General features: G+C 35.0%; 1 protein-coding gene across 1 annotated transcript; it reads right to left on the bottom strand.

Annotated features, from left to right (window-relative positions):
• Positions 1 to 2,977: 2,977 nt before the first annotated feature.
• LOC125351242 (stathmin-like) lies at positions 2,978 to 3,493 on the bottom strand. Its single transcript, XM_048345951.1, has one exon. It carries the CDS (start codon positions 3,422 to 3,424, stop codon positions 2,978 to 2,980), a length of 447 nt encoding a protein of 148 aa, XP_048201908.1. The 5' UTR covers positions 3,425 to 3,493.
• Positions 3,494 to 25,853: the final 22,360 nt, after the last annotated feature.

Raw genomic sequence — 25,853 nt, 5'->3', positions numbered from 1 at the left:
TCTGCAATACGATATATTTATACAATAGGACATAGATATAATTGAATGTGTAAACTAGTACAGAATGTCATAGAAAGAGGTATTTTTAAAAGAGAGAGGAGAGAAATGAGAAAAAGGGGCAAACTGTTACCAGGCATCACTGTGGGGCAATGGCTACATTCAGGCTTTAAAACTGTAGCCTGATGATAATATTTTTCCTGTAGCCTGATGATAATATTTTTCCTGTAATCACTAAATTTCTGACCACCATGTTTAAGGTCATAAAAATATGTAACACGTACCAAACATTTTTTTAAATTACATACTGATTTCTATATCAGCTCTGCAGAGCTTGCATTCTTCTCCTCCCTCCCTCCCTCCCTCCCTCCCTTCCTTCCTTCCTTCCTTCCTTCCTTCCTTCCTTCCTTCCTTCCTTCCTTCCTTCCTTCCTTTCTTCCTTTCTTCCTTCCTTTTTTTTTGCCAGCATAACTCACCACCCACTTTCAGACTTTATGAGGACGTCGGAAGTTGAAAATAATTGCTATTTCATCAAGAAAAACTGTAAGAGAAGGTATGACTTTCCCCCAAAATTTTCCAGTCTAAGAAAGGTCCAGCTAGTTTAAATAATAATTAGGGAATTTGAAGTTTTAATATAACATTGGAAGAGATATTTAGAATAGGAAAAGGGGTCTATATAGTACCCAAACTTTGTGGGAAACGTAGGATATTATTGTCCTCTCTTAATTAACATGTTTGGGGCCTCAAATGACTCTCATCAAGGAGAAAAAAGATAATAGGCACGAATATCAGTTGTTTCATTTTATTCTACATAGCCTGATTCATTTTTTAACTTTGTTACATATATACTCTATGACTTAAAAAATCTACACATGAACACACAGCCATGTGTACTCATTTATTACTATACAAATCTTGTACTTTTCTAAATTAATTTATTACAAATTTCCCTAACTATTCTTCAATACCTCACATTTACTCCCAAATGAAACACATGCCAAATATCACCATGTATATACTTGCTTTGGTTGTTTGTTTTTTCAAACTTTGTTATCTCAATTCTTCATTTGATGTCTTGTATTATCTGGCGATTTTTCATATGTATAAACACGTGAATGTAGTCTTCTTCATAATAGTCAAACATTGAGTGCCTTATGTCAGTCATTAATAAATGACATGAATTGAAGGGTATTAAAATACCCTTAACTGGATTAAAAAGGCAACTGTGTATAGTAAAACAGATTAAAAGCATATACACACAGTCATATTTACATTAAATTCCAAAACTACATTCAACAAGAGCTTTAAAGCTTTGAAGAAGCTGGTCGGTCACTTCTGACTAGAACATGAATTCTAAAACGAGAAAAATTAGTTCCTGGGATTGGAAGAGTTTATTAGTTTTCAGCTATGCTGACAAAATACCCAAGGTAAACAGTGTATGAAGTGGAAAGGTTTGTGCTGGCTTTTGCTCTCAAAGGTTTAAGTCTACATTTACTTGACTACATTGCTTGTGGGGCTGTAGTAAGGCTCTATGTTATGACAGGAACATAAGGCACAGGACACTTCTCATTTCATGGTTGCCAGGAGACAAAGACAGGAAGGGACCAAACCTCCAATATCCCCTTCAAAGAATAATGTCTAATGTCCTTTTTCCCACTTGGCCTCACTTACAAAACTTATGCCATCTCTCAATAGAGGGAATTGAGAGTTCATCCTTTAAGATTGTGAATATCCTTCATCTCATTTCAAGACAGGTGGAGAGTCAAGATAAAAAACAATAGCTGCAATAAAAAATAAAAAATAACTTGTATGCATAAACCACAGTGCTACATATTCATACATACATATATATATATATACAGTTTCTTTATGATATTCAAAATATACTGAAATAGTATGCAAAAAAATAGCTCAAAGGCCCTTGGGTGGTTGAGAGAGGAACAATGATGGAAAAGAAAATATGAGAACCACTGGACTAGAGGAACTACTGAGGAAAACCCAGAGAAATACTTGCATTTTCATTTTGATGCAATTTATGGAACTGCCAAAATAAAATTTGTAATGCTAACACACAAAACATCAATGTATCCCTCTTCAAATACTTCCTAAACCATCATGGTTCATTAACATAGTGTAACAATAAAACCAGAAAATTAAATCAACAACATTTCTCATTAAAACCCTTATTTTGTTTTCACAAGTTTTTCTATATATGACCTTTGTCTAGATTCCCATATGCATTGAATTATTTCTTCTCAGGCTCCCGCTTAACCTGAGGGGAACTGACTTCTTAAAAAGATTAGGAAATATCTATTCTTGGTTATCACAACTGGAGAAGTTGTGTTGGAACCTATTTGTAAGAGGCCAGGGGTCTGTTTAATGTCCTATACCAGAAGTAGCACACATTGCAGCAAAGAATGATCCAGTGCAAAATGGCAAAAAGTGTTCACAGTTTGAAAATTTTGGATTAAGGAAGCAGCATATATTAAAATGTAAAAATGAGAAAGATATGCCTTGGTTTTTTTGTTTGTTTGTTTGTTTTTAAACAGCACTGTGCAGTTTATTAACCATTTAAGTACAGTAGCATCTGGTAAAACTGGGACAGAATTGGGATTGAAAAGTGAACAGATATTCAGCATCTAACACTTTAAAAGAAGCCACTACATACTCTTCACAAATGTTTTCACAGAGCCAATACAGTACTAGTCATTAACCCAGTACACCAAGGGTACTGAAGTAGAAAAGATGCAACAAGGAAAATAGCTACATTAGAAAGACCACCACTTTAGGAAGAGCAAAACACTTTCAGTTTCTCCCCTTTAGCCCCTAAAACAACATCTTACAGTCTGATCTACTTATACAGTCCTACATCAGCTTCTAGAATATTTGTCAGGAGGGAAAAAAAATAAAACGACACTGGCCAGTACTGTCTTTGGATATTTAGGAAGGGGAAGGGGAGAAAGTCAGTTCTCAGAACAAATTAGTCGGCTTCAGTCTCATCAGCAGGGTCTTTGGACTCTTTGTTCTTCTGCACCTCTTCTACGTGCTTATCCTTCTCTAGCAAACGCTCCAATTGGGCAGCCATTTGTGCCTCTCGGTTCTCTTTGTTAGCTTCCATCTTGTGGGTCAGTTTTTTCTCCACCATTTTGCTGAAGTTTTTATTCTCTTCTATAGCTTTCTGAAGCACTTCTCTCTCATGCTCTCGTTTCTCAGCAAGCTGCTTCGAGACTTCAGCTTCATGGGACTTGCGTCTTTCTTCTGCAGCTTCCAATTTCTTCTGAATTTCCTCCAGGGAAAGATTCTTCTTCTTTGGAGGGGAAAGGGGGAAAGAGACAGATTCTTTTGACCAAGGGCTGAGAATCAGCTCAAACGCCTGGCCTGAGGCTTGGTTCTCCAGTTCCTTCACCTGAATATCAGAAGAAGCCATGGTGAACAGAAGACAAGAGACTGGCAGTGTATCCTCCACAATCCACTGGTAAAGAAAGCCCAGCTCTGTCCCAGCTGCCTGGCCACACTCTCCTGCCTTGGTTTTTAAACCATAATTTGTTGTGCAAAGTGAGAATGTATATGTTGGAAGCAGGCATTTGGAACTGTTGTGTAAAATCAACTTGAGAAGAGATATGAGTGCAAAGCTAACATGTTTAGGCTTTATTTATGCATTAAATTAGCATTTACAGTAGTAGTACTATATATATTTGTTATTGTTTATTGGCCTTTATTTGAGTAACTGTCTAGTAAGCAACTTCCCTATTGATTTGAGCCCTTGCTCCTCACACAGTATCTCTAATATAGTGCATCTTCTCACACTCTAGAAGTCCGAAAAAATATTTCTTGCTCAAACTTAACACTAACTGCCTATAGCACCAATAGCAATAAGTCTGTGAGAATGTCCTTGCTAAAATATAGTCATTGTAGTACTAGGAAAACTTTCACAATTGGTCTTTCTCCCATGTGCTTTTCAATTCAAGTTCTCCAGCCTCCGATTAAGGCTTTCATTAGATTCAGTTTTTATCACTAGAGACCTATGATACATTTCACTGATTGCAGTTGAGTCATGATTAGAACAGTAATTCATGATGTAAGGTTTTTTTTTCTAAGTACTGAGGCATTGTAGCCTTGTTTTCAGGATAACATCAACTTATAGGTAGATGGAAAAATACTGAGGCTAAAAACTGTAAGACAAAAATAGATATTTATGCCAAGAGATAGTAAACATAAACTTGAATCACAATATTGGAGAATAAAAAGGAAGTGGAACTATGGCAATATAATTGAAAATTTCTGTAACTTAGTGGTTTCCCTGGTAAGGTACAAGAAAAAGGAGTAGATTGGGAAAGATGTCTGAAGAATATATAGGAGACAAGGCTGGGAATATGGCCTAGTGGCAAGAGTGCTTGCCTCGTATACATGAGGCCCTGGGTTCGATTCCTCAGCACCACATATACAGAAAATGGCCAGAAGTGGCGCTGTGGCTCAAGTGGCAGAGTGCTAGCCTTGAGCAAAAAGAAGCCAGGGACAATGCTCAGGCCCTGAGTTCACAGTCTAGGACTGGCAAAAAATAAATAAATAAAAGAATATATAGGAGACAGAGAAATGTCTTTGTTGAGGTGCAATGTAGGGTTGTACCAACTGTATGAGATGGGCCAAATGGAATACTGAAATGAGTCAAGATCTTCAAATGGGCCAGAGAGATGCAGATATAAAAATGGAGTGCTTTTTCACTGATTACTACAATAACACTTAAAGAAATTATGTGCAAAGTGGTAAATATTTATGGTATCCATAGACTTCATAAAACAATCCTCAACAGTTTCAATAAAGTTTATAAAGTTATAAATAGTGTTATAATCATAAATAGTATGTCACGACATAGCTCAATGTATTTCTACATACTCAAAAATATATTTAAAAAAAACATGCTGTGTGCAACTCCAGAAATATTATGTAGCAGGCAAAAGAAGTAACTATTTTATTGGATTTGAAACTTTTCTCACTCTTTTAATTAAAAAAAAAGTAAGAATAACAAGTAAACTATCTCCTGGGCACTGGTGGTTCATTCCTGTATTCCTAACTATTCTGGAGGCTGAGATCTGAGGACTGTAGTTCAAAGCCAGCTGTAGCAGGAAAGTTTGTGAGACTCTTATCTTCATTTAACCATCAGGAAACTGGAAGTGGAGCTGTGGCTAAAAATGGTATAGAACTAGCCTAGAGCAAAAGAGCTCAGGGACAGGACCCAAGCCCTGAGTTCAAGCCCCATGACTGACAAAAAATAAAAATAAAAATAAAAAAGCATGCTCTGTGTATGTTGAATCAACAATTTTCACTCTTATGCTTTTTTTTCCCCTCATCCTCACCAAGAGATGAAGACATTACTGCGTAGCCAAATTTCTGGGAAATCACTCAATGAAAATAAAATAGTTGCCAAAATAAATTAACCACTCACATTAGTTACCCCCCTAGAGGAAAATCAAAACAGAAAATCAGTGCAATGAAAAATTATTTTATAGAAACTTCTGGGAAATCTTTCTCTTTTCTGTTTCTGAGGCTATATATCTCAAAAAAGAGCAGTAGCTTCAAAATTTGGAGCCAAGAAAAATGTTGCTCTAATTTGAAAAAAAAAATACATAAATAAATCCCAATGCTTCGCCAGTCCACTGAATATAGGCCTGCTGAAATAAGCCTATATTTTAGATTTAATAATCCTAGTGAAAGATAACATGTAGAACTTAAAAATTCTCAGTCGTCCAAGGTGTATTAACTCCATTTAGTAAATACTTGCTCTTTCTCATGACTCATAAGACATCTTTATGAATAGATGGATCTCATTTCAAATTAACTATAGGCCAAATAAAACAGGAATGTAAGAAGAATGAATAACATAGATAATAAAAATATTTTTATTATTTAAAAGTCTTCATTTTGTAGGTTTCCTTCTTAATCGCGTTCTCAAAGTAATAGTAATGGAATTTTTATATTCCAAAGTAAGGACAGTACCTTTTTTTCCCCTTTGAGTGCCGGTTTTAGCTACCTATCAAATTATGTGTCTTGGAAAATCATTTCTTTTTGCACTACACAGATCAAGTTCCTTGGGGACACAGTGGATATAGTGTTAATATTTCCCAGACATTCATGAATATAGACATTCTCAGCATCCTGAGAAAATTTCTCCACTTTTTTTATTCCTTCTCACAATGATCTGCACATATCTTAGGCAGAAAATACTTGAAGATACAAAGAGAGACTAGGCAATAGAGGAAGTAGAAACATGGTGAGATGTATACATTTAGAAGAAAAAGATAAAAGGACAAATAAACAATGTTAGGAGTTGGCAGAGAAAAAATAAGAAAATAAAACTCTCTTTGGTACACAGAGGTGACTATACAGTAGCACTGAGAAAGCAGGTCAAAGCTACCATGTCTGTGAATTAATATGCTCCATGGGAACCATTTGGAATATTATTAATAGTTTTTACTTGAAGAAAAATGACACCTTTTCTCTAAATTCTTACTCATAATGAAATTATTTATTACAGGCTCCATTGCTTTAGGGGTATTGCATGCATGAGAACTTGACCAGAGCTAGCCAATTCCTCTCACAAATATATATTTTTTCTACATTATGCAGTTCTTCATTATAAGAAAATTTAGAATCTTTTTTTTTTTTAGATTTTATTTTATTGTCAAGATGATGTACAGAGAGGTTACAGTTATATGCTTCCGGAAGTGAATACAAATACATTTACTGTCATACCTGTTATCCCTTCTTCCCTCCCCCTGGCCCCACAACCAGCCCCCTCTTCGCTTTCTTCATTATTTTTGCAACAAAAAAAAAAAATATATTATCCTTGATGTACATTATCACTCTAGTCTACAACGCTTATGTCCTCTATGGTTATTAACTGTAAAACAATTCCTTCCAGACATCTCTTTTCTTTTGCTTATTGTAATCTGTTCTTTCTTTTTCTCTAAGTTCCCCCTCCCTGCTGCCCTTGAATTGCTTAGTTTGTTCTCATCAATGTCCATTGCAGCTGTTGGGCCCTTTCTACTGTATTTCCCCCTATTTTCCATTCATTCTGTCCCCCTTCCAGCTTCTTTCAGTTGTGTACCAGTGTGTACCTTATATGTGGTAAAGGGTATAGGGTCCTTTAGTTTCTTTAAGATTGATTATGAAGATATCTTTTACTTCCTCATCTTTGGTGTTCTTTACAGCCTGGGTACTAAATTATGTACATATGAATTCATGTACATAAGAATTAGTGTTTGTGTTTCATTTGGGGTCATGTTTCTCCAAAGGCTGACCGTTTTTTTTTTTTTTTTTTGTCTCCCTGTAAATTGGTACCTAGGGTCATGCTTTCTTTGTCATGTCCTTTGTTATTTATTACTAACACCCACGTATCAGGGACATCATGTGGCATTGTTCTCTGTGTTCTAAGCTTGTCTTGCTCAACTTTATTTGTTCTAGACCTGTCCATTTCCCTGTGAATGCCATTATTTTTATCTTTTCTAATCGCTGTGTAGAATTCTATTGTGTACAGTTACCACATTTTTTTTATCCATTTATCTGTAGTGTGGCATCTGGGTTGTTTCCATATCCTGGCTATTGTCAACAGTGCAGCGATAAACACGAATGTGCAGGTATCCTTGTCATATCCTGGATCATGTTGTTCAGAATAGATGTCTAAGAGTGGTATGGCTGGGTCATATGGTATGTCTATGCTAAGTTTTTTGAGGAACCTCCAGCCTGTTCTCCAGAGTGGTTGTACTAGTTTACAATCACACCAGCAGTGCAGTAGGGTTCCTCTTTCTCCGAATCCCCTCTAGCATTTGTTGTTGCCTGCATTTAGAGTATAGGCCACTCTGACTGGGGTAAGATGGTAATCTCAGGGTTGTTTTTATTTGCATTTCCTTTATTTCCAGGGATGTTGAACATTTCCTCGTATGTTTCTTTGCCATTTTTATTTCTTCTTCTGTGAATTCTCTCTTTACCTCCCTTGCCCATTGAATGATTGGTTTGCTAGATTTGGAAGGGGTTAGTTTCTTTAGTTCTCTGTAGATGATGGATATTAGGCCTTTGTCTGTTGCTTTACTGGTGAAGATCTTTTCCCAATGTTTGTCTGTCTTTCTAGTTTAGTGGCTATATATTTAGCTGTGCAGAAACTTTTTATTTTGATATAGTCCCATTTGCTGAGTCTCTCTCCAATCTGTTGTGCCCCTGAGACACTGTTCTGGAAGTTCATGCCTATGCCTATAAGTTCTGGTGTCTCTCCTACTCTGTCCTGCAAAATTCAGCTTCTTTAGATCAAATCAGAAAGAAGGTTAACAATCCAGGTATGATTTCAATAAATGACCTAGAATATTTCCTGAAACTCTATTGAGGGGAGAAAAACAAAAGAGAGATACATAGCATTCAGAAGATAAACCCAGCCAGAATTCCTTTCTTACAACTTGATGGTAAACCTTGTTCAACCACAGTAGACTGATCTGGGAGTGTAAATAAAACAAACATACGTGTGTATGTGTGTGTGTGTTTGTGTGTAGGCCAATGAAGTTTAGGGTTGCTATATTGATTGACATTAATTATCCTAACACACATGAATTTCAAAATTCTCTCCCTAACATGGTCACACAATTTTAGAAAGCATGGCTCTACTTTGTCTAAAAGCCATGAAAACAAGACAAGAAACAATCATTTCCCCACACAACTTCCATTTATTCTGTCATTACAACTAAACGTCCTATACTTAGTAAGACATTGTTATCACCTATCAAGCCACTTTAACCATAGTATATTCTTGTAAACATAGAAAGTCTACAATCATAACTACTGCCTGTGCTTTCCCCTCAACTAGTACATTTCTTATTCTATTTGCATTCTGAGCAAAGAAGACTTCAAAAGTTGTTTCCTGTGCAGAAATATTTCAACTGGTCAGTAGAAAAGTCAAGGTCAAGTCCACATTCCCCAGTGTTGCAAACATTAGACAGATTTAGTAGGACACTACTAAAATATGTTAAACATCTGTTCTGAGAGCAGAAAGGAATAAAACTAACATGAGATTTTCAAAACCTGTGTCCACTACCATGTGAACACACTATTGGTTTTATTCTCTAGGTTTTGATGAGGAGGAACTTGGTTTCCATCTCAATGACTGTTGAGAGAAAAGAGAGAAATTTCCTCGTATATAGATGGTTAGAAGTAAATAAATTGAAAATATAAACTTTAAAACATATATAGCCTTTTAAAGAGTTACAGTTTAATTAAGAACACTCAGAGAGGATAACATTTACAATCAAGGAACTGTTTTTATTTTTTAGTGGTGATGTTTTTGTTTTGCAAATGGGAGGATAAAAGCAAAAATAGTAAAGATTACTCTTCAAAATTCCAGATCCACATGATATCAGACAGCCTGTTTTACTTTTGGATGTTTCCCATAATGTTACCTAAGATACCAAAATGCCAAAGCACTTAGCTAAGTGATAGGTTTATCTGATAGAGATGTGGGCCAAATAAAAGTGAACTCACATTATGGTTACTATGGATGGGTATTTTGTTTCTAATTTAAACAAAGAATCTCTCTGTGACATGCTTGAGAGTATGAGTACCTAGGATGTGTGTAGTTGTGCTAATGCCGGGAGAATGAGCATTTTCTTTTTTATTTTTATTTAATCTCCATCTCTTTTATGCTTTTATTTTTTTCAAATTTTTATTATCAAACTGATGTACAGAGAGGTTACAGTTTCATACGTTAGGCATTGGATACATTACTTGTACTGTCTGTTACCTTGAAAAAGTGTCATTTAGTTGTCTGATGGCATCTAAACTGCAATGGGAATAACAATGAATTCTTTGCAGTTAAATAAATTTGAATTTATCTACAAGTAGAAAATAGTCATAAACTATTATTTGAGTGGGAGGGCTGACAGGGATGTAATCCAGAGCCTTGAACAAATTAAGCAAGTGATTGCCCACTGAGATACACACCCAACTTTTTGTCCTGAAATATACTATAACTGAATTAGAATGCTGATATTCTTTTCATACAAAGCCAGCCCAGGCAGGAAAGTCCGTAAGACTTGTATATCCAATTAGCCACCAGAAAACCTGTAAGTGGCAATGTGGCTCAAGTGAGAGAGTGCTACCTTTGAGCTGAAGAGCTTAGGGATAGGGCCCAGACCCAGAAATTAAGCTCCACAAAAAAAGGTAGGAGGGGGAAATTTCCTCAAAAGTTTTTCTTTTCTTTTCTTTTTCTTTTTCTTTTTCTTTTTTTTTTTTTTTTTTTTTTAGCAAAGTACACTATTTGTATGCTGAGGAACAATGGTATAATAGAGATATAGGTCAAGTCTATAGTCCAAGTCTTTGTGTTACCCAGTTCTTGATAATAGGTAATAGGTAATGTGGTAATAGACCCTTCTTCATACAAGCAAGATTTTCCAACAGTAAGACATGGATTGATTTTCTCAAAGGAAAGACTTGTGGGCTTCAGACAAAGAAAAATAAAAAAAAAAAAAAAGCTGGCATAGGAAATGAGATTTGCTTAATTTAAAGGGTAATATTTGAAAACCATACTGACTAGGTTAAAAAAAAAAAAAAGGACTTGGAAGTTGGTGAAGACAGGCCCATTAATTCCCCAAATTCTTTTTTCAATTACAAGAACTTATGGTCATGACCGTTTTCCCTCATGTTGATATTAGTTATTTGGTGTCCCTAATTTTATTGTGCCTTGTCAGCAGGAAATAAAAAGCAACTAAAGCTTGAGTATTATTTTAAAGACGTACTTGAGCAAACATGGTATTTTTCCCCTTCAAAATGGCATCCTAAGTACATTCGAAACTGGGCCTGACACTCAGGTAATCCCTTTGCAGTCTACCAGACCTATTATAGAGAAATCTTGCTTTATCACAAGAAGATATTTTTGCCTGAGGGAGGCAGTTTGTCCACTTAGCTTCAAAGCTGACTTACTTCCACTCCACTAACTCTAATTCTTAGTATATTGTAGCCTTTAGCAAAATTGCTTTAGCAAGAAATAAGGAAATGCAATGAAGAACAAAATGAAGAAGGGTGATGAAAATAGCCTTTTGAACTATCCTTTACTTTTCTCTCAAATTAAACATAAAAACATTGAGGATTATCTCTATAAAACAGTTATCTCTTATTTCATGTGTATGTATTTTTCAAATGAATTGCTCAAGCCTTGACAATTCAAGCCTTATTTGTTGTCATAACCAAACATAGAGTATATTTTCGTAAGATCATGTCATACTTTTAACTTAGAATACAATATAGGTGAGAGTTGGTTTACTGATAAAAAATGATGTCATTGCAATACTGAATCATACACCAGCCATTACAAAAAAAATACATTTTTCTCCCCTTTTTTAAAAATAGAAGAGACAGAGGATTTGGTAATTGTTTGGGAAAACTGATAAATATTAAGCAGTATCAAAGAAGCACATATTGTTTTTCCTATTCTATATAACCCCAAATATCCTTAATTACATGATACTCTTCCCAGCTTTTAAAGACTTGCTTAACTTAAATATTTTACAAATTACAGAAGAAATTAACTTTGCACTAACTAAAAAAAAAAAAAGAAGAAGAAGAGATTAATATTTGGGCCATCTAACACAGGAAACAGAACACAAGTATTGAGTAGGTCATGTGATACTGAATCTCTTCTGTTTCAAAGCTTCATATTCCCTATCAATTCTTGTTCTGTCATGCTCTTTTTTTTTTCTGAAAAGCAGCCAATGTTATTTGTTATTCAGGTTTACTTTTAATATTAAAAAAAGTGTACTGTGAGGAAGAATGACCAAGAAAAGGTACAGAAAATAGAACTTCCTGTTTTAGGCAGTTTAATAAATTGCTTCTGCAAAGAAATGTGGAATATTTCACATCAGCTGGAGAATTGTGATTATTAAAATGATCTGTCAATAGAAACAAAGCAAAGTTTATATGATGAATAGCTAACAGCTGCACCTTTACTGCAGAGTCAGGAATTTATAATGAGGTATAGGTACTGTTTATCTCTTCTTTTCAGGCTTTTTTTTTTTTGGTGCATAAACAGTGAGGCTTAGGGGAAATACATCTTCATGATTAGACTCTACTGGATTTTCCTTTAGGTTTCAAATGTTGTAAAATATTTATATTCATAAAGAAATTTCTGAGGGAAAGCAATGCATTTTATACTATATTTAAAACAACTCTGAATAGACTATGGAGCCCACCTACAGAAACCCACCAAATATAAATAAGAGCAACATGAATTAGCAGGAGTGTAAGTGTACCCTCCTTATAGAATAAACAACAACTGAGTTTTGAACCCATTAATAGAGAAAATCCCACTAATAAAAAAATTGTGATATCTAGGTAGCTAACTAGGTTGATAGATAAAGATAGATTACAAAATTATCTTTACATATTCAAACAATTACATATGTAAACAATAAAAAGTGTAAAATTCTAATATTACAATAGCAAATGTGTAATTGTAATACTGTGCTACTTTAAAGATAACTTTAATCTCAAGTCTCCTGAATTTTAGAGTAAATGAAGTAATAAACTAGGGAACCATGGTATAGTTAATTTCGTTTACAATTATCTTTGCCTTAATCTTTGATATTTTTTAATACCTAAGCTAACTTTATTTTCATGGCAAGGTTCTAGAACAAGTGATATCTAGTCATGTTCAATACAAAGAAGTTTCATGGAGGCATCAAATGCCAATGTTTTTTTTTGTCTATGAATGTTTGATCGAGAATTCTTCCTTTTCTCTGTAAAGCCTGTTGTTCAAAAATGGCTAGAAGTGTAAGTATCATGCCATGAAACCACACACATTAGTTTCCTGATGTCAGAACTAACACATATCACTTTCTGTAAAAATAACTTGGAAAGGAAAGATGAAGGAGAAAAGGATCTCTTATAGAATTGTTGGCTTGTGATGAGCAGCTCTAGGAATAACGAGCAAGAAAGGCACATAGTTGAGATGGATGACTTCAAGTTGGCATCATAAATTCTATAACTATTTTAGTAATCTTAATTCAAGAGATGAGAGAAGTAAATAAGCAAGAGGCAATACATGCATACATACATACATACATATATACATGCAGACATGCACACATATATATAACTATACATAAGTGTGTATATATGTATATGTACACTAATAGTTACATATGCATGTAATAGTCTGATAATAATAATGCTGATGTCTTAGGTATGATTTCATTGGAAATAAATCATTTCTACTGAATGCAAACCTGATGCCTCAGGAAAATGGTTCGTGTACTTTTAGAAAACCTGAAATAGTCCTGGTAGAACTAGCTTTTATTGTTATTGCTGATCCAAAGAAGTGCATGTTGAAATCTTAAGTTCCTAGTGTACCAATGGATCTCAGTTTCCAGTTAGGTTTTATTATACTTCAAAAAGTCACAAGCTCTGAATACATGGCTGGGGATGCAATAGAATTGAACAGGTCTTCCTCATATCAATAACTCTATGGGATTCAGTTGACCAACTGTCAGCTGCCTGGACTGTGGATCATGTTAGTTGATGAATATTATGGTTGCCTCAACTTCCACAGTGACTTGATTCAGTACTTTTCCCTGATTTTATGTCTTATCTTTTGTTCTATTACTCTCTCTCTTGCTCAACCTCTAACTGGAAAACTTGTGGGGGAGAGGGTTTGGAAGGGAAAAATAAACTGGAAGAAAACAAGTGAAGAGGTGACACAGTTCAAAAAGAAATGTAATTATTATCTGACCTATGTAACTGTAACCCTTCTGTACCTCATGTTTGCAATAAAAAGAAATAATAAATTGAAGTGGAAAGTTAAAAAATGAAGTTAGAGCAAAGCACAAATATTTCCAAATATTTGAAGTTGGTACTTTGACAACCTAGACATGGCAGGGGTGGGGTGGGGGGGAGTTGTAGGGACCACCCAATAAATAATTGTAGTTAGTTGCTTTTTTTAAAAAAGTAGAAACATTTATTCATTAAACCAATCTGGAAATAAAAACTAACAAAAAGGGAAGCATTTCTTGGTTTTTTAAAACTAATGGAAGTTAGCTTTGGTTTATTTAAGCATTCTTTTGCTATTAATGTAATACTACAATAGCTTACATTCTTGATTAACTTCCTCCATCCAAATAGATATAGCAATAATTCTACCTCATAAACTTGTTGATAATAAAAGCTTATATTTTATTATATGCACTGCCTTTGTTTTTATTTCTTTTACTTGTTTATAAACAAAGTCATTTTGATTTGCTTGCTTCCTTCCCTTCCCTTCCCTTTTTCTTTTTCTTTTGGATTGTCTACATTTTGAGATAAGGTGTCCTCACGAAGTGCAAGCTGCTCCCAAACTCTTGATTGTGTTGCCTCAACATCGCTAATTCTGGAAACATGTAACACCATGTCTCAAAACAAAAGCAAATTCTGTGACATTAGAGAAAAAAAAAATAACTGAAACCAGTTATAAACACTATGATTTGAAAACTTTCAAGCAAATGTAGTTTAAAAGTTTGGTGATTTACAGTTAAATGGTTTTTAACTTAATGCTATTAAACAGGAATATATATGATGACAAGAATGAGAATAATTCCGTAACGTAATTTCTGAGATAATGTAACTCAGGTCTGCTGATATGAGTAACAGTGCAAATGCCAACCTTAAGTGCCATTGTTAGCTATGCCACATTTTAAATCATTTAAGATTTTGCAATTTATATGTGCCTGGAGGCCCTAAAAGTAAGTGCACATTATAAATCAAAGGAATAGAAATCATGACTTCAAAAACTATTATCAAATATAATATACCTATTAGGTGATGTTACGAAGTTTCAAAGATGTACACAAAATGTGTTATTATTTAGCTTCTCTAAAACATTTCCTTTAACTTAGTATTTAAATCATTCTCTCTAGCTTAGTGCATTATACGAAAATATTGGAATATTTTGTTACACTGTGGAGCAATGATTTAAATGAGTTTCTGTCCATGTTACTTTTTTCCCTCTAAATATTGTGCTGGCTTCAAAGAGGTACAACTTTACTTTCTCAGATACATAAGGTGACATTTCCCAAGCCTTGCTTACCAAGTCCTCAACAGCACTGAACTCCTTCATCTTTGCCTTCAGTTTGTTTGCATAATTTCATTTTCTTATCAGCTAATTCAACACAGTCCCCAAACATTGGCATAGATGCCTTCTATTGTACTCTTTACCTTTATCAAACTCCAGCAAGCATTCTCCACCTAAAAATTATTTAAAATTCACTTTAAGTCTTTGCCTGGGGGGAGAGTGTATTTTTTTTCCTGCCTTGAATTTTCCAATTCTGTGGCTTGCTCTTTGCTTCCACATATGCAGAAATGTGCTCAAATGATAGGAAAACATTTCCAAAAAGCAGTTTCAAAGAGATCGTCACTCAACTTCTGCAGGTGGTTGCTCTGCTTGTATATAGTGTGTGGTCTGCCCTACTGGTTCCTAATAACAGTACATCAGTGTTCTAATATTTTAAATAGCTTGTCCATTCCAACATCTTGTCTCTCCTTTGTTTTTAAACATTCAGTTGTAACAGAACAGCAGGGAAATGAATTTTAAATTAAAGTCACAAAAATCTCCAAATAGATGACTACAAAAAGCACTTAATAAACTAAATCATATCCTGGCAATTTAATGTCTTCGAGTAATGAGAAAATTTGAAGTAATTCCCAAGGACAATAGATCATGCAGCAGTGTCCTTAACAGAATCCTGAGATAAAAAGGAAAAAAAGGTAATACCCATTAACATAGGAAACAGCTAAGAAAATATACCATATGTGCAGGTATACTAAATCAAATATTTTAATAGCTTAAAATTTTCATTCAGGGGCTGGGAATAATGCCTAGTGGTAGAATGCTTGCCTTACATACACGAAGCCCTGGGTTCAATTCCTCAGTACCACATATAAAGAAAAAGCCAGAAGTGGCACTGTGGCTCAAGTGGTAGAGTTCTAGATTTGAGCCCAGAGTTGAAGCCCAGGACTGGCCAAAAAATAAAATAAAATAAAATGTATTCAGCAAAAAGGGGAGAAAGTACTTTCAGGTATGTCAAGAAATATTTTAAAGTAAAAACAACCCATACAAATAGGATCTGTAATTGATTTTGTCTTCTTTTTTTTTTTTTTTTTTTTTTTTGCCAGTCCTGGGCCTTGGCCTGAACACTGTCCCTGGCTTCTTTTTGCTCAAGGCTAGCACTCTGCCACCTGAGCCACAGCGCCCCTTCTGGCCGTTTTCCATATATTTGGTGCTGGGGAATCGAACTGAGAGCTTCATGTGTAAGAGGCAAGCACTCTTGCCACTAGGCCATATTCCCAGCCCCATATTGCCAGCCTTTTAAGGTAGATCTTTCTAACATTTAATAAATACTTTAAATTACTTTGAATGTGATTTTTGACAATTATTTGTCATATGATACTTATAACAAATTATTTAATATTTTCACAATAAAATTTTAATTATCTTGTACAATATTAATACATTTAATGACATAAAACTGTATTTTATTATGTCATTATTCTATTCTCTGGAACCTAAATGTATTTCTGCAGATATAATTTAGATTGTCATCCTCCTTAAGAGGAGATATTCCTGATTTTTTTCCAAGTGAGCACCAAAATCCAGTGGCAACTGGCCATATAAATCTTATAAGAGGAAGACAGACGAAATATTGTGCATATACACAAAATTCAGATAGGCTTCCTCTGTGTATCTGTATGTCAGTTTATATCATAGATTCATTTATTAACCCTTTAAGGGGATTGAGAAAAATTCTCACCCATGAAACTGACTCCTAGGCTTTGTCAGAGAGTCAACATGGTTTTATTTTTTGTTGTTGATTAAGGGTCTGGTCACTTTTCTGAGCTTTATTTCTCATACTTAGTGTTCTACCACTAGAGATATAGCTCCAATTTCAGCTTTTATTTTTATTTTTAATTGTTTAGTGGCTAATTGGAGATAAGAGTTTTACAGACTTTCGTGCTCTGGCTGGCTTGGAACTATGATCCTAAGATTTCAGATTCCTACCTAGCTAAGATTACAGTTTGGAGTTGATCAGCATCAGACTTTGCTTAACTACAATGCTATTAACTACATTTCTGATTAAACTAGCTAGAATGACATCCTTTTCTTTGTGTGTGATAAAGAATATTGACCAAAAAAAGCCTGATATAAGTTTGGGAAATTGGTGGCTAAATGCATTTTGTAGATTATTAGTTTTTTGACTAAAGACAACTTTTGGATAGCTAATACCTATTTTGAAATAACACATAAAGGCACAGTATATTTCCCCAAATGTATCTGACTAATGTTAACATATTTCCCTCTAGGAAAATCTTTTAAGACCTCTGTTGCATGGAAGAATAAAAATGTTTCATATATCTTTACTCCATCTGCTAGAAGAAAGACAGAATTTGAATATGGTGCCCCACTTCTGAAAAATTACTTGATGGCTTCTTATTGGCCTACAAGGCAAAACTCAACATCCTTTGATATGAAAGAAAATAATGTTTTGACATGTAATTCTTGCTTCTAAATTCATATTACGTTTAATCTAAATTCATATTATTTCATGCTCTGAGGGAGCTCTCCATACAGTGCTGAAAAGCCTACAGCTGAGAGAGGTCACTCATTGAATGCACATGTCTAGCTCTAGATGAACTAGGAGCCCTGCTTCAGAGATATGCAGATGTCCTAGCCTTAAGACAGCTTTGCATAGAGAATGCTCTGATTTTTGCATTATCTCCCTAAATGGCCTAAATCACATGCCTCTGAGTAGCCTCTAAGATTTTCCCTACATGGAAGATTAAGGCATATCTTCCCTAAATGGAAATGTTCTGCTAGTACCTGTGCTTGTGCCTAGCTATGTCCAAATATAGTCCTTTTTTTGGTTAAGGATTGAGTGTCTCCACCAAAAGCATGTGTTTTGTTATCTTTAAAAGCTTAGTGCAGACTCTAATCCAGGATGCAGATCTTGGAGACAGGAGTTCAACTGCTGATTGCCCCCCGGGGCTCTAATAGACTCCCAATTTCACTTCTCAAAATGTAGTTTCTCTGTTTTCTCACAGTACAACAAAACTAGTTGTTTTATTTAGTTACAGTTGCTTACTGAAACTGTTTCTGGAGCAGGCCACAGTACCTGAGGGCTGGGCAGGCGTTTATTATTTACATAATGCCATTAACACCAAAGCCTTGAGTACAATGCTTCAGAAGATGAAATCCTCTGTCTTTTATATCCTTTGAACCAAACACTAAAATTCAGATTTTTTTTTTTACTTCTTATTCAAGTCTTTACTATACACACACCATGCCAGAAGTAGATGGGATGGAGATTTTAAGTACTTCTCAGTGAATCTCTCCACTTCTTTACAAAATATGGTAGAGCCCATTCTTTCTTAGTTGCAACTTCCAGTACATTCGGTTTCTCCTTACTGAAATTCATTTTTACTTATGCCACTTCTGTTGTGCTCCTGGAGAGTTTTGCTCCCCCAAATCCTGCCCTCATGTTCTATTTCGTTGTCTGAAAGGTCAATTTTTCTTTTTAAGATGAAAAAAAAGAAAGTCAGACAGGACAATGTCCTAAAGAGAAAAATTATGGGGACCAAAAGGTTAAAGATCTGAGAAGAGAAGATGTTATCCCCTAAATGAAACAGGAACCTTTAGGGGGAAATTCCTATATTAAAGAACCTTTGAAGTGTTCTCTCTCTTTCTTTTTCTCTCTCCTTTTCTTCCTTCATTCCTTCTTTCCATCCTTCCTCCTTTTTTCTCTATTTCTTCTTTCTTTCTTCTTTTTCTTCAGTCTTTCCTTCTGTCCTTCCTCTCTCTTGTTTCTTCCTCTAAGTAAATTTTGTGACTTTGTGGGGAATTCTGAACCTTTCAAGAGGGATTCCTCTATATTGTCTTAGGATGCAATGTTAGCATGCACAATATGTTCCTTTAGGACATTTTAACCTCTCATACATATGTTCCATGACCCTGGGCTACATAGGCATGACCAAAAATCTGTCCATTTCCTTCTTGACCTGAATGTACTTACTCCTCAATAATGATATTCAGCATCATCCCTGCCCCAGTGTGCTTTCCAGTATGAATTATGCATAGTATAGCCTCCCAAATAGAAACTCCAGTTCTGTGTTTGAGAAGGGTGTTTCTTTGAAAACAATTTCCATAGCTCTACTTATATGTTGCAAATGAGAATACTTTCTCCATTCATATTTTGTAACCATGCTACATTGTCTCTGTTCAGTGAGATTGTTTTCAATTACAAGGGTACAAATGATGAAAGGAGGTCCCTACTAAAGGTAAGAAGAAATTTGAGGCCAGCAACCTCCACATCTTAAAACTATTCCCTTATTTCTCCTCCAGTCAGAATCCATTTCCTCTAGGTAGACAGCTGGCAACTTTTTAAACTTCTTTTAGTCTCCACTTGTCTGTGTTCTAGGAGTTCTTCTTAACTAGCCTGAGAAAAATATTAATGCATCCCTTCATCTCCTACAAGCCACAGGTACTATTTTATATCCCTGTGTAATTTTACACCTTAAAATGGATGCCTTTCTAAAATGGTATATGACTTTCTCATCTACATAATATACTTCGACCACCACCAGCCCCAACCAAATAGCAGCAGATAAAATCCTCTTTCTATCCCAGAAATTTTTCTCTTCTCTTATCTCTAGGTTTGTTCATTGTTCACTACTTCCTTCCTTTTACTTCCTAGAAAAGTATGTTGCAAGTAGACTGTGGGTATATATTTGAGATATACATGAGCAGTGGGAGAAAAACCTGGGTTAAGCTCAATGGCAGATGTCCCAGTTAGAAGATCAATGGAAAGAATGCCTGACTGGATCAGCAATCACTGAAGAAACCACTGTGTCTAGGAGACATGAGCCCAGAATCAGCAAAAGAGAACCTTGAATACCTTGTCACTAAATAAATAATTATAAATAAATTTCATTAATTACTTAATTAATTTTCATTTGCATGCTTAGTGTTATGAGGTGTCCTGGAATTTTTCTTTTTAATTCACTGAAATTTGTCAAGGAGGAAACAAAAATGTCAGTCAAGTATGCAATAAGCTAGGGTAAATAGGAATTCTTTTTAAAAGAAAGGCTTAGCTTCTCATAAATAGTATCTTCCTAGCTTCATGAATTTTTAAGCAGCACAATGGTCATTACTATGCTATTTGTCTCTTACTATGGCTTACTTTTCTTTTTGGCACTCAGCACTGTATTTTTACTATCTCCTTGTGCTGATGAGTGAATGGTTAGTCAATTGCTACTAATTGCTGAGTATTATTTCACTGCCAACCTCTATCCCTCAAGTGAACTAGAAATAAGTTTGCATGGGATGAGTGTATTCTTAGGAGCTTCGAGTAAAAATAAGGAAGAGTTTACTGAGAAGCATGGAAAAGAATGGAATGGTGTGAACAAAACAGAGTGATGAATTGAATTAATTCCAGATGGCATACATAAGATGGAAACAGTAAAAGAACAAGGTCAGAAATTTAAAAGAAATAGCAAAAAGTGAAAAAAAAATGATGAACTGTGGGGGTCCATATAGATACTGGTTATAACTAAAAACAAAAGGCAGCACTCATGGTGCTATGTGCTTTCACTGGAATGGGGATACAAATTTTTTGAAGAAGTTAACAATATATTTGGAGAAAAAATAGAAGCTAAGACAGGTGACACCACTTAGAAATCAGCAAAGCAATGCAATGGAAATTTCCATAAAGTAGAAGATAAATGCAGAATGAATACAAGCATGCTGAAGACTATATTTTACTAAACTCTGTATAGCCTATGATCTTTTCTTCTATTCTCTGCAGTGTTATAATACTAGGTTTAATCTTTTTGTGTCTTCTTCCCCAGGTTCTCCTTTGACTCTCTACTATCATTATTTGGGGCCAATATTAGGTAAAATAACTATTATAGGATCAAAAGCACTGTGGAACTATGACAGCAGTTCTGATAATCAAGATGGCTTCTGTGACAAATCAGTGGGCAGCATATACAATGTAGACACATATTCTAGATTTAGATTCAGAATGATCAAAAATTTCATGACAGTACTCAGCCCAGGATGCATTTAGGACTAGTGAATAACTTACTTCTGGATTTTCCATTTAAGATTTTTAAGTCATAACTGACCTCACCAAACTAAAGCCATAGGGAAGACAACTAGAAAGAAACAGGGAATATCTCAGTAGTTTTAAAATGAAAACACGTGTAGTAAATTTCTTCACGATCAAATGAGAAATTAGGACATTGAAATGTGGTTATTATTAAAGCAATACTTTTTTTCCTAATTAACATACCAATTATTTGATTTTTAAATATGCCAACTAATCAGTTGCTCTGAACACATATTCTCTTAGGAGTCATATGAGGTCTTTCCTTGCTACCCATCAGTGTTTTGTTCCAAGATGGGAACTTGAACTAGGTACCTGGTATTATGCTTATTGACTGGTACTCTTTTAATTGAGCCAAATTTCCAATCTCAAGTTTGTTCCATTGTATGTTATAGCTCTCCTGGGGAACAGCAACAGATAAACCATGTTTTCCCCTAATCTCTTCCACTATTCTCAAAATAAATAATAAAATTATTCTTGAATAAGGAACTGATGACTCATATTTGTATTTCTAGCTAGTCACCAGGCTGTGATTTTTACAATTGTGGTTTGAAGCCAATCCATGAGACCCTTATCTCCAATTAATGACACCAAAACTAGAAGTAGAGCTGTGGCTCAAGTGGTACAGCACTAGCCTTGAACAAAAAGGCAGAGCAACAATGTACAGGCCCTGAGTTTAAACCCCAGGACACACACACACACACACACACACACACACACACACACACACACACACACATCTTCATTCTTGAATGTTTCTGAATAAATGGGAATACAGAGAAGAATCAAAACCAACAGACCTCATTAAGTTCCCACAATTACTTTAGACAATACCCCTTTGACCAATCAAATTTCAGTACAAATGTCCCTACTCCATCATAGCTAAACAGAAATCTCATAATTTTATATTTATTGTTGTTCTTTGTCTACATATCTGAAGGTATTCAGTTCCATCTGTATTATTTTTGTCTCATCAGTCTATCTTTTGTTCTACAGCCTCAGCCTTGAACCTGGTGAGAGGAGGGGATGAAATCAATCTTCCCAAGCTACATACCTCCAAAGTTCTAGTGAAGGTGGTCATGAGCAAGTTAGTGCATGAAAACATTCCCTTATCCACAGAAATGCTAGATAGAGTTGTTTACTATCAAAATATTCTGACAGTTTAGATACCCCTGCTAAATAGCTGTGCACAAATTTAACATTTGTCCCTTCACTTATTTTCCCCTTCATTTGTTCAATGGCTCAATGTAGAGTGAAAGGAGAAATGAATGTGGGATATCTTAAGGCAAATCACATTCTACTGAGGAAGACTTACAAATGAAGATTTATAATACTTATAGTCCTGAATGTCACGCACTAGTGTGGCTAAATTGTAAACCCATGCAAGACACAGAGTCTACTGATGAAAGGAAATGAACACTATTTGTTCAAAAAATGAAACCAAACATATGGCATAAAGTCTTTCTTGCTTTCTAATAGGAAACATTTCATCTCTTTAAGGTCCTTTAAATGTGACAATTGAGTGACCTTCCTGGCATTTCATTTTGCATGGTGCTAGAATTCCTTTTTGTTCTTGTATCTGACATTAGTAGGGAGAGGTTGTAATACCATTTTTACCACTTGAGCCACTTCCTTTAAAATCATTTTAATACCATTTTGCCAGCTGAAGTTTAATTAGCCTTTCTTTCCATTGTCACATCACAGTGATGCTGTGTTTATAGCTCCTCCCCCAATAGGAATAGTTATCTGACCAACAGACTCTTTCAACCCAAGAATCTAAAGATGCCTCATTACCAGAGCATCACTGAAACCTTCTAAAAGGAAGTTAGTATCCTATTTCCTCTGTTGGGGCTAGGATTTCTGAGGTGAGGACTGCATTTTCATTCTTCTGAAAACTTGGATTTTAGAAAACAAAAATTTTCTTAAAAGTTTGTAGTTTTCTTTGTTTTCAGGGAGAGAGAACAATCATTATCAAATGGAATTAGCAAGATCCTTAGGTCCTGTAAAGCCTGTGACTAGATACATGGCAAAATTTTTTTCTACCTGGGGCAATAAATCACAAAGAGAAGCCTTAAGCAGTACAGGAATATTCTCTGCAAGATGCTGGTAGAAGAGAAGAGGAACTTTACTCTTAAAAAGAAATGTCTTTTTCAACTTAGAAACTAAGATATCAATAAAATTGCATCCTAATGACTTCATAGATGGAAAAAATAGCAGAACATAGTTGAAAGAACTTAGTCCTAAATCATCAGAAAGTAGGCTAAAGTCTGTCTCTCTTATTTCTTGGGTATAGATTTTGGCATTATTAACCAACTCTGAACCTTTGTTTCCTTATCTAAAAATGATTATAGTAGTTTCTACTTCATATATTTTTTGATATTAGAAAGCATATAAAGTAGCTATCAAATATGTTATTATAATGGTAAAATAAAAAGAAAAAAAAAACTTATCATCACATTGTATTTAACTACACATAATTTCCAAAAGTCAATATGGAACTTATTACAAGTTTTAAAACACAATGCATTTACCACAAAAACTTTGATAAAGTTTTGTTTATAATACTCTGCAATATTTAAATATAGCTCTCCTTAGGTAATCTATAGTTTATCTATATGAGAAACTTACTTATAAGAATTAGATTATATACTTAGCATATGCTCCCTAAATATTCTCAATATGCTTATCCTGTTAGCTGTATTGTTACTGTCTGCTGAACATGCTTGCACTGTAATATAGTGTATACCATATTCTCAAAGTTACAGAAGATGCTGCCTCTGGGAGGCTGTATGTTTTTCCTGATCATGGAAGTGTCTCAGTCAGCAATTGATATTATTGAATATGTTTACTACTGATGTCATGATACAGATGAAATATGCTTGCTTTTCTATGCTAAAATTGTCTGGGATATTGAAACTGATTTCAATTCTACAGTGTGTGTCAGCAAATTTTCAACATGTGAACCGAGAAAATGAGGAACAGTTGATAAATGTCCTTTCTGGATCAGTCTCAGATAAGAAAGAGAATTCAAGTGTCTATGGTTATATGTGTTGCAATATCAGCTATTCTGTGCATGGAAACCACAAATAGCTGGTTTGGTGCAATGTGGAGTTGTCTGAAAAATGAGGGAGGCAAAACATTTTTGAACTGCGGGAACTGGCTCCAAAACTCCACTTGGAACAACAGTTTGCTCCAGGGTTCAGCTATGCTACGATGTGGCTATCTTCCTAGTTGATTTCTTTTGGAAAAGCATGTGTTTGCTTGTTTGTTTGATTTTGCACTACAGGATACATGATAAAGGGTATAAGGGGAAACAAAACATTGAACTATATTGATTATGGAAAAAATCCATGTTTTTCCTTTTCTTTCTTTAAAGAAATTATGCTAGTACAAGGGCTTGAACTCAGTGCATCATACTTTCAGTTGGCTTTATTCCTCAAACTCGTTTCCCACTTGAGTCACATCACTCTACTTCAGATGTCTTCTGGTTAACTGGAATAAGAGTCTCAGTGACTTTTTCTGGCCAGGTTGGCTTTGAATGCTCTGATCCTCAGATCACAGCCTCCTGAACAGCTAGGGTTGATTACAGGCAAGAGCCAACAGCACCTGGCTTTGAAATATGTTTGTTTATTTGTCTTAATTTACAATTAGTATTAATAGTTACCATAAAAATGAATTCCATGTTAGAAATAAAATAAGATGGAAACACAAGGGTCTCAGAGCATCATTCAAGGAAGCATTTATGATCTTAAATCAAAAGGTGGCTTAACATGAAAAAGCACTGCTTTTATCATCTATCCAAAGATTATGTATGACCAGTGTTTTCTGCTGCATAAATGTTAGTTGTAATCCCTTCTACAAATGTTCAACATTTACATTGGCTCTCATAAAATCCTTCATCCCTCAACTCTAAGAAAATAATGTAGTTTCACATGCTTCCTCTCATTTAACTTTTATAATAACCATGTAACCACTGTAACATGGATGCTAGAACTCAGGGTATACACAAGAAAAACTATAGGAATGAAAATATATAGAGTAAAGTTAACAAGGCTGTAACCCTGAAAACAAAAACCCTAAACTCACTTTCCTCTAACAGTTTTCTACTCTAGTTCCCATGGTCTAAAATTGGAGCTAGAGGATTCCTTAGAATACATTACTTGTGGCTATAATCCCAGAGAAATGAAAGTGAAGAAAAGATCAATGAAAGGAAAAGAAGCAACAAAACCTTGAAAAAGTGTTTGTCCCATGCTGGATAAAACTTCACAGCATGTACAGAAAATTCCATTATATTTTTATCTCCAGTTAATCACAAAAGCAAAAGTAGAGTATGCTTCAAGGGGTGGAGTGTCAGCATTGACCAAAAAGCTAAGAGACAATGCAAAGGCCCTGAGTTTAACGTCTAGTACAGGCACGTGTACCCCCCCACCCTCCAGCCTGCTTCTGCCTTTACAAATACCTCCAGTAGAAAGTGTTATATAGTTTTCTACTTAAGTGTGTCAATTGGCAATCTAAGCCACATCTTTCAATTCTCAGTTTTACTACAAAATGGGAGGAAAGTTTCTCTCTCAGGGAAGAATGTAGAGGGAATGCCCAAGCTAGTTCCCTATAGAGGAGTCCTGCGTTTGTTCTCAAATGAAAAACAATGTTTAAATGTTGTTACATGTTTATTTACTAACAAAATGTAAATCATAAGTG

This window comes from Perognathus longimembris, chromosome 5, assembly GCF_023159225.1.
Source record: "Perognathus longimembris pacificus isolate PPM17 chromosome 5, ASM2315922v1, whole genome shotgun sequence".
NCBI classification, from domain to species: Eukaryota; Metazoa; Chordata; class Mammalia; order Rodentia; family Heteromyidae; genus Perognathus; species Perognathus longimembris.
The sequence above is the reverse complement of the archived record's forward strand: the minus strand, read 5'-3'. Positions and strand labels throughout refer to the sequence as shown.

Coding starts and splice junctions, on each gene's coding strand:
- LOC125351242 (XM_048345951.1), bottom strand. CDS start 3,424: ATGGCTTCTTCTGATATTCAGGTGAAGGAACTGGAGAACCAAGCCTCA.